We start from the raw sequence: 9,896 nt of genomic DNA, 5'->3' as shown, positions 1-9,896 counted from the left end.
GGACTTCAGGAAGTTGCCCTGACCCTTGGGGTGCTGGTGCACCTTTTCCCTGCCGCAGGAGATCTCCTTTCAGAAAGCAAGAAAGCTAAAACCAGCCCCTGTGCAGTTCCACCGTTGTAAAGGTTGCCTTGTGGAGTCGGGGCGGCAGGTAGCCTTTTTATTTTAGTCTATGGATTTTAAGGGACGCAGGTGGCACTGTGGGTTAAACCACAGAGCCTAGGACTTGCCGATCAGAAGGTCGGCGGTTTGAATCCCCGCGATGGGGTGAGCTCTCGTTGCTTGGTCCCTGCTCCTGCCAACCTAGCAGTTTGAAAGCAGGTCAAAGTGCAAGGTAAATGGCGGGAAGGTAAACGGCATTTCCGTGCGCTGCTCTGGTTCGCCAGAAGCAGCTTAGTCATGCTGGCCACATGACCCGGAAGTTGTATGCCGGCTCCCTCAGCCAGTAAAGTGAGATGAGCGCCGCAACCCCAGAGTTGGTCCCTTTCCCTTAACCTTTATGGATTTTAAGGCTCCTGATCAGAGCAGTTTCAGGATCAAGTATTTTGCAGGGGCAACAGAACCTCATTTCAGTGGCAGAGAAACTCAGGGCTTCTGGGTGGAGGCTCAAGCCCAAAGAAGGTTGGGCTCTTGCGAGGAGGTGGGTTGGGGGACATGGCCCAAGTGGCCATAATCCTGCCCTGGGGTAGGGCCAGCTCCTACGAAGTCATGTTTCTTCACTTGAGGCTATGTGCCTTGAAGGTGGCACTTTTTAAATTCTCAAATCTTGTTTGGCTGCTATCCAGTCCCTCCTGTGAACTTTCCCTCCTTTCTTCTCTGGCAAAACAGGCTTGATGAAGCCTTTGGCAATCTTCGCTGCTTGGGCGTGGGCGGGAAGGAAGTAGGCCAAGGATCAAGGCCTCTTCCAATTGGCTCTGAGGAGCAGCAGCTGCTGACGAGTTGGTCTGGCCAAGGTACAAGAGGCCAGCAGCCGAGCCCAGATCTCCCAGGAGCGGGAAAGCACTGTTTACTCTCTCCTCCTCTTGCCAGCCAATTCCCTGCTCTGGTTGTCCCTGCTGCTGCCAGGATGGTGGTGGAGCTTTACCTCGACCTCCTCTCCCAACCCTGCCGGTCTGTCTTTATCTTTGCTAAGAAAAACAACATCCCCTTTGAGTTCAAGCACGTGGCTCTCATCCAAGGTAAGGCTGGTGGATGGGGCAGGGAGAGTTAGTCACAAGATCCTGGGTTCAGAGTCTTGAGTTGCAGGGGCTGGGCAGGGGGCTTATTTGATGAGTGGGGGGCTGGCTTGAACTCCCTGTTTGACTCGGACAAGGATGGATTAAAAGAGGGTCACTCTCAAATGGCAAACCAAGTTGGACTATGCCGAGATAGCAAAGCTGACTGGGAAACTCAGAAACCAAGAGGACAAAAACTTTATAAAAGAATGGGGGGAAATTATAAGTTATCTAGGAGACCACTTTAAGCAGATGGAAACAAGAGCAGGATTCTGACACACTTGTCGTGTTAAAAACATGGATAATATGGTTCAATATAAAAACCGGAGTACAGTGGTACCTCGGGTTACATACGCTTCAGGTTACAGACTCCGCTAACCCAGAAATAGTACCTCAGGTTAAGAACTTTGCTTCAGGATGAGAACAGAAATTGTGCTCTGGCGGCAGCAGGGGGCCCAATAGCTAAAGCGGTGTTTCAGGTTAAGAACAGTTTCAGGTTAAGAACGGACCTCCGGAACAAATTAAGTACTTAACTCGAGGTACCACTGTACAGACTAATATGCAGTTGTAGATGCTTATAATAAGATACTATGGATGGAATGGGGGAAAGTCGTGAGATTTGGAGAATCTCCACATACAGTATGGCTTGACACAGGTTGTCTGAATGGCTGTGCAAACCTTTGAAGGGTTCAGGGATCTCATTTGGAGCTTTGGGTTCCCTCGCAACTTGATACCGCCAAAGAGGTCTTATTTCCTAACATTTAAAATAGGCTTTCGCTGTTTCCAATAGTTTTGCTTGCAAATCGTTGGGGCCTCTTGGTAAAGGGTGGGTAAGAATTGATTGTTTCCTAATAAAAGCAGCCGTGAATTTCATATTTGTGGCAACCAGGAAAAAACTGTGATTGTTGTAGAATGATTAACTGGATTGCAAGGAGGAGAAACGAGCTTTGCAAAAAGACCCCTGGCTTGTGGCAGTGTCTACCATGGCACGGCTCATTTCCCCCTCCCTTTTGCCCAATTGGTGCAAAGCCTGAGCTGCCCAGACGCAGAAGAATTCGCTCTTTGCTGACCTTTGGTATTGATGCAAGGCAGACTTGTGTATCGGTGCCTCTGTGCATTCCCACACCCCGCGCATGCTTGGGGCAGGTGCCCATCTGCTTCCATCCATTCCCGAGCAATTGGCTTGTTCTCTGCACTGTTCTGATTCTACTTACTTTGTGGGTGTGAAAAAGATTTATTACCTAAGAGCTGACTTAGGAGAATGGCTGACAAGCACACAGCCCCTGACCAGCTGCCCGCCACCTCCCAACCAAAGCAATCCAGTAAAGAGGTAAGAAGGAGCATGAGCGGGGGGTCAGGTGGGGGTGACCAGCGCCCCCCACCCAGGGTGGGTCAAGGCAGGGTCCTGCGTCATGGTTCTCATGAGTGAATAGCTGCCTCTTGATTCCTTTTGTCCATCTCTCCAGGGCAAAACAGGACAAAGGAGTTTGACAAGGTGAATCAGCTGGGGAAAGTGCCCGCCTTGAAGGATGGCGACTTCACCTTGGCAGAGAGGTAAGAAGGATCCACAGCGCTGTTACTTTGTGTGTTTGTGTTGAGGAGTAGCCACACAGGCCCCCTGCAACTTCACTGTGCACCAGATCCTGCCGGAAACCCATAAATCTGCTTTCCTCCCTTTGGGGTTTTGTGTTTTCGTTTTCAAGGCCTTAACTAAGTTTATGTTGTAACCTTTCCTCATAGGGAATTCACTCCATCCCCTTGATAATTTTGGTTGCCTTTTTTTTTGGACTTTTTGTAATTCTACAGTACCCTTTTTGAGGTTGGGTAACCAGAACTATTCACAATATTCCAGAAGCGGTCACGCCACAGATTTGTATAACAGCGTTTTAATACCGGCAGGTTTATTCTCAGTTCCTTTCCTAACAATCGCTAGTGTGGAATTTCCTTTCCTCACAGCTACTGCACACTGAGACAGTGTCCAAATTATTATTATTATTAATAACAACAACAACAACTTACATGCTGCCCATCTGATTGGGTTGCCCCAGCCACTCAGGTCCCAACAAAATATTAAAACACGATAAACCATTACGGCTGTACCTCGGCCCCTGGATACCTTGGGAGTCGAACGTTCCGGCTCCCGAACTATCAAAAACTGGAAGTGAGTGTTCTGGTTTTCGAACTTTTTTTGGAAGCCGAACATCCGGCGCGGCTTCCGCTATTGTTTCCAGCACACCTGCACAATCGGAAACCAATAGAAAGCCACACCTTGGTTTCCATTTCGGAATTCGAATGGACTTCCAGAACGGATTCTTTTCGACTTCCTAGATACAACTGTGCAATAAAAAACTTCCCTGAAGGGCTGCCTTCAGATGTCTTTTAAGACTTAAGTCAAATAGTTGTTTTATCTGTTTGACATCTCATGGGAGGGCGTTCCACAGGGCAGGCACCACCACGTCTTCATCGAGCTCTTCCCTATGACCACAAGGCCTCATCCTTGGTCAGTCACTGCCAGTCCTATAAGCATCTACTGTATGTGTAATTAGAAGAAGAAGAAAAATCCCCCAACTTGTTTGCATCCGACTGCATCCGTTGTTATTCACCGTTGTTGCCTTCTCTTCTTCTTCTCTCTCTTCTGCCCAAACAGCATTGCCATCCTCTTGTACCTAGCAAGGAAATTCAAGACCCCTGACCACTGGTACCCCTCAGACCTGCAGAAGCGAGCCCGCGTGGACGAATATCTGTCTTGGCAACACATGGCCACGCGAATGTATGGCACCAAAGTGTACCTGGCAAAGGTAAGGTACCTCTTGGCCCAGATGACAATTTACGGAGGAGACATCCCTGCTGCAACAAGGCGACCAGAGCTGGGCTCAGTTTTGTGGCCTGTGAATCTGTTAGAGAGACCCTGCCCACCTACGAGAGATGAAATGCTGGCAGCTGCCATTGTTTTTCCTTCCTTCCTCTCACCTGTCACCCGGTGATGAGAGGTGAAGAGCCATACCTAGAACGTCTCCGGTGTCAATTCCCTCTTGCCCCCTTCTCTGCATAGGCTTTGCTGCCTCTCTTCCTGGGACATCCTGCCCCTCCCGAAAAGCTTGAAGAATTCCTTGAGAGTCTGAAAGAGACCCTGAAGCTGTTTGAGGAGAAGTTCCTCCAGGACAGGCCCTTCATCGCTGGCACGGAAATCTCCTTGGCAGACTTGGTGGCCATTGTAGAAATCATGCAGGTGAGTGCTGGGGGGCGATGAAATCTGGGGGCCTCTGGGAGGAAATGGCCTTTGGCTCCTGGCGAAGCTGAGGCACCTCATCACTTCCTGTTAGCCAGAGCCAGGTGGGATCACCACATCTCAAAAAGAAGAGGTCAGAGCTGCAAACTGGGAACCCAAGTGACCAGGTGGCTGAATAGTAGTAGTAGTAGTAGTAATAATAGTAATAATAGTAATAATAATAATAATAATTATTATTTATTATTTATACCCCGCCCATCTGGCTGAGTCTCCCCAGCCACTCTGGGCGGCTCCCAATCAAATGTCAAAAACAATACAACATTAAATATTAAAAACTTCCCTAAACAGGGCTGCCTTCAGATGTCTTTTAAAGATAGGATAACTGCTTATTTCCTTCACATCTGAAGGGAGGGTGTTCCACAGGGTGGGCGCCACTACTGAAGCATCTTTCTCCTTCTTTCTTTCTTTCTTTCTTTCTTTCTTTCTTTCTCTCCTCTCCACCCCCCCTTCCGGCTGTCTGTCTGTCTCTCTCTCTCTCTCTCTCTCTCTCTCTCTCTCACACACACACACACACACACACACACACACAGAGAGAGAGAGAGAGAGAGAGAGAGCTTTTTAGTTTAGGAACAAGACAATTCCAGTCAGGACAGAAGTGTACAAAATTAAGTCTGTTGACACAGCCTTGCTGTGAACATTTTGCTTTGTGGCAGGTGTTTAGACCAGGGGTCATCAAACATTTTCAGCAGGGGGCCGGTCCACTTCCCTCAGACCTTGTGGGGGGGGCAGACTATATGGGGGGGAATGAACGAATTCCTATGCCCCACAAATAACCCAGAGATGCATTTTAAATAAATGCACACATTCTACTCATATAAAAACACACTGATTCCTGGACCGTCCACGGGCCAGATTTAGAAGGCGATTGGGCTGGATCCAGCCTCCAGGCCTTAGTTTGCCTACCCATGGTTTAGACCCTCAAAATATAAACTGTGAGAGAGACAGGGATTTAACATTTATTCTTGAGAGAATGAACAACCAAGGTCTTGGTGAATGCAGTTCATGGACTGTTTTGCTCAGAAACCTTGAAATACGAGGTCTCTTTGTTTTCTAACCTCAGGGACCTCAATTGAGACTCTACCTGGATGGCCCTAAACCCACCTGCTCCTTCCCCAACATCCCAGTAGACCCTCCCTCTCACTCCCACATTTCCTCCTCCAATCAGTCCCACCACCAATCCAGTCACACTCCAAAACAGGAAGTGTGGGAAGAGAGAAGCAGAAGATTTTCTCTCTTTTGGAACACTAGAACTTGGGTCCTCGGGAGGTGAGGAGAGCCTGGCTGTTAGGTCATGCCAAAGGTACATCTAATTAAGTGCCGTTTTCCCACAGTGGCCAGCCAGAAGCAGGGACTGGGTGCCACAAAGGTGCTACCCCACTTATGATGTATATCCCTCAGCATCTCACTGATCAAAACTGGGACACTCATTTTTTTGGTGCTGAGCTCTCGCTAGAACCAGCCGACTCGTGCAAGGGTTTTGTCTGGTGCTCTTGCACGTGCCAACTGACTAGCATGAGAGCAAAATGCAATCGTATTTTGGTCAGGTGCTCTGGCGCGAGCCAGCTGATTTGCGCCACAGCACAAGACAAAAAACGGGACATTCCAAGATCTCTCATCAGAAGCCGGGATGTCCCACTCAAATCGGGACGGTTAATGGGTATGGTGATGATAGCTTTCCTTGCACATTTGGCAATTATAGCTTTTCTCAAAATGCATGCAGAGTGAGCTCAGACACCTGATTCCCTCCCACTTACCCCCAACAGAAGAACAATGCAGGCACAGTGTCTCTTCTTGCCAAACAAATGAAAGCTTGGGAACATTTCTTCTGGCCTTGCTTAAAAAGAAACAGCGTAGCACGTTTGCAAGTTCGTTCTTCTCCCAGATTCATTCTTCCCAGCTAAGCAACAGGAGTTATTTTCAGCCTCTTAATCCTGAATCCCAAGTCTTGTTTCCCCTTATTTTTTTAAGTAGAAGTGTCAACATCCCACTTTACTTCAAAGGCGTATAGCAGGAAGTAGAAATCAATTAGCAATCCAGGTGTTAATAATACTAGCCAGACAGGCTTTCCAAAATAACTATTGTTTGTGTTTGATTCTATACCAAATACTCATCATTTCTAAGTGGTGTTCGTAAAAATGAACCGTACAGATAATTGCATTTTCCACTGAAAGTTCCTCTAAGCATTCTGCTGTAAGGATAAAAATCTGGGGAGCCAGGCTCCTCGCAGACTGTGAAGACTTCAGTCATGACTTTGCCCTTCTCTGATTCTGCATGGGCGGAATTATTATTATTATTATTTATTGAATTTATATACCGCACTATGCCCGGGTGTCTCAGGGCAGTTCACAGAATACAATCAAGATATAAAACCACAAAATACATAATAAAAATAAAACCAACAACCCAATAGCCCCCCCAAAAAAAAACACATTTGAGAAGGGCATAGGATGTCAATCAGGTCAGGCGAAGGCTTGGTTAAAAAGGAACGTTTTTGCCTGGCGCCTAAAGGTGTATAATGAAGGCATCAGGTGAACTTCCCTGGGGAGAACATTCCGCAGATGGGGAGCCACTGCAGAGAAGGCCCCGTTCTCGTGTTGCCACCCTCCGGACCTCTTGAGAAGGAGGCACATGAAGAAGGGCCTCAGAAGATGATCTCAGGGTCCAGGTAGGTTCATAAGGAAGGAGGCGGTCCTTGAGGAATCCAGAGCACTGAGTGGCTGACGGGACCGACGCGTTTTATTTGCATGCATACAAGCAAATCCTTGATCATTCTTCCACTTGATAATTCTCTCTGCCCCTCTATCGCTCTTTAGACTCCCAGCATTGAATGGTGGCAGCCCTCTTGAGCAGGTGATGGGGCTGCATCTGTGCTGAAATAAATAAACTAAGGTTCATAAATGTACCAAGCAAGCACGTACATAGATATATAGGCCATATGTCTGAAGCTGCACAGGAAAGCAGCTATGGAGCCATTTTGACTCCCAGGCTGACCAGGTGTTTTCTCTGCAAGGTCAAATGGAGGAGCCTCCCCATTGCCTTTTCCTTCACAAATCCTCTCTTAAGGGTATATCTGTGTATGAATAGGGTGAGCCTGTGATCTGGCTCAGGAACTAAGTACTTATCATTACAAAAGACTGGCCAGGCTCCCCCGGGGTATCAATCCAGTAAGCATTAACAGGTAACTTGCCAGACAGGAGATAAACAACGACAGGAGAAAAACAACATTCAAATTTCTGTTTTAGACCGACTTTTCTGTGATGTAGGTATGATGTATCTGAGGGGTGGTCTTAGGTTACACCCTTCTGTGATGTATGTATGATGTTTCTGGGGGTGGTCTTGATCTACAGGGTGGCAATTTCAAAAGTCTTTATAAGGCCTTGCAAGCCATTGTTCTGGTTTCCTCCTCCTCTCCTGCAGGTGAGGGGAGCACCCTGTTGCAACAGATCAATAAAGATCAGGCTTACTAGTTGCTTAGCTTCTAAATATTCTCTGGTTGGCTTCTGGTTGTTTCCTCCGACCGATGGAGAACCTACAAAGGACTCAATGAGGGCTCTTGTGTTCCCCATAAGGGAATAAGGGCAGATTTTCATTTATTACAGTGCCAAATCACTCTCCTTCTCTTTGCAGCCTGTAAGCGCCGGCTACGACGTCTTTGAAGGTAGACCCAAGCTGGCCGCCTGGCGCTCCAGAGTGGAAGAAGCTGTGGGGAAGGACCTCTTTACCGAGGCCCACAGGGAGCTCTTCAAAGCCAAGGATGTGACGGAGGATCAACTCCCTCCTGAAATGAGGGAACAAATCAAGCAGCACTTGCTGAAGTATGTGAAGTGAACGCCATTGGGGGGCAGAGTCCCCTCAATAAAGCTCAAGAACCAACCAACCAACATGTTTTGGTCTCTTCAAATATAATTGGAGCAGCAACGCTCCCCACCCCGGTGCCACTTCTCCTTATTGTCATCTCTGGGACTCAGGGCTGGTCACCAGGAGAAGAGTTCAGGCCATGAAGCCCAGGGGGGTACGGGAACCTTTCGGTCCAATCTCGGAAAGCCTTGTGACTGGGCTCCTTTGCTGGACGACTTCTGGGCAAAAGGAGCCACCCCTTTAGAAATTCTGCCCATTCTTCCATGTCCAGAGAGAGTTGTGGTTCTTCCTGAATCAAAACACTGCATCCATTCCAAAGTCCTAACTGGGAGTGGCCAATTGAGGGGTGGGAGGAACCATCCAGTCCCTCTTTGTGTGTCTTTCCATCCGTGTGAAGAAGACCTTTAGGTAGGTGGACTAGGGAGAAGGTCAAAGAGGACTTCACTTGCTTTACTCTCATTTCCCCACATTGATGGGGGCAAGGAGCCTTAAGATAGAGGAAGTCCTCTGTGTGCTGCTTCACCTTTTGTGTATTTCACCCTTGGATCCTTTGTCGTAGACCTGTGCCCCCTCCCTGTACAAAGGGGGTGGGACAGAACTTGCCTTGGCCACCCACCTAAGGAACAGCCTCAACTACCATTTAGTTAATGCTGCTAGCCACTACCCAATGATCCTTCTGCAAGGCCCAACCCCAAAAGCTGTTTGCCTTATCTACATGCAGAAGGTTGGGGTGGGGCAAAGAGGGGCAGGATCCTGCTGCTGCTCATCCATCTCTTTCAGGGGCCTGATCCAATAAAGAGGGGGGGTTAATATGGTGCCTCCAGCTGCTCGGGGGGGCGCTTCTTCATAATATTGTTTGTTGTTTAGTTGTGTCCGACTCTTCGTGACCCCATTGACCAGAGCACGCCAAGCACTCCTGTCTCCCGCAGTGTGGTCAAACTCATGTTCGTAGCTTCGAGAACACTGTTCTCGTCCTCTGTCGTCCCCTTCTCCTTGTGCCCTCCATCTTTCCCAACATCAGGGTCTTTTCCAGGGAGTCTTCTCTTCTCATGAGGTGGCCAAAGTATTGGAGCCTCAGCTTCAGGATCTGTCCTTCCAGTGAGCACTCGGGGCTGATTTCCTTAAGAATGGATAGGTTTGATCTTCTTGTAGTCCATGGGACTCTCAAAAGTCTCCTCCAGCACCATAATGTTGAGAAGTATGTAAATACAACCATTACTGGGAGGAAGAGATGGGTCTGTATCAGGAACAGGGCTTTTAAATTTTATCCTAAATGACTGGGAGTCGGGAGCAAGCAGTGTGGCAGCCATGTCTGGGAATGACACCAATGATTCAGGATGGGGAAAACTCAAGCGAGACAGCAAAGATATCACAGAAGATTCATCCAAGCAGCATCAGTGGGCAGCAAAACGGCTGATGAGGGTCAACTGAAATGTCAAGTGATACATGTTGGGGCAGAAACATCCGCACTTCATTCCTCTCCACAGTGATGTCGGCAAGTACCTGGGAAAAGAGGCCTTGGGCTCAGCAAAAATGTT

The 9,896-nt window shown here is 48.2% G+C and overlaps 1 protein-coding gene across 1 annotated transcript; it reads left to right on the top strand.

Moving 5' to 3' along the window:
• Positions 1-937: 937 nt before the first annotated feature.
• On the top strand, positions 938-8,377 carry LOC128403872 (glutathione S-transferase theta-1-like). Its single transcript, XM_053369004.1, has 5 exons — positions 938-1,175; positions 2,678-2,765; positions 3,859-4,009; positions 4,264-4,440; positions 8,128-8,377. Exons 1-5 carry the CDS (start codon positions 1,064-1,066, stop codon positions 8,326-8,328), a joined length of 729 nt encoding a protein of 242 aa, XP_053224979.1. The 5' UTR covers positions 938-1,063; the 3' UTR covers positions 8,329-8,377.
• Positions 8,378-9,896: the final 1,519 nt, after the last annotated feature.

This window comes from Podarcis raffonei, chromosome 16, assembly GCF_027172205.1.
Source record: "Podarcis raffonei isolate rPodRaf1 chromosome 16, rPodRaf1.pri, whole genome shotgun sequence".
Taxonomy (NCBI): domain Eukaryota; kingdom Metazoa; phylum Chordata; class Lepidosauria; order Squamata; family Lacertidae; genus Podarcis; species Podarcis raffonei.
The sequence above is the reverse complement of the archived record's forward strand: the minus strand, read 5'-3'. Positions and strand labels throughout refer to the sequence as shown.

Coding starts and splice junctions, on each gene's coding strand:
- LOC128403872 (XM_053369004.1), top strand. CDS start 1,064: ATGGTGGTGGAGCTTTACCTCGACCTCCTCTCCCAACCCTGCCGGTCT. Junction 4,010..4,263: donor CCAAAGTGTACCTGGCAAAG/GTAAGGTACCTC, acceptor TTCTCTGCATAG/GCTTTGCTGCCTCTCTTCCT. Junction 4,441..8,127: donor CCATTGTAGAAATCATGCAG/GTGAGTGCTGGG, acceptor TTCTCTTTGCAG/CCTGTAAGCGCCGGCTACGA.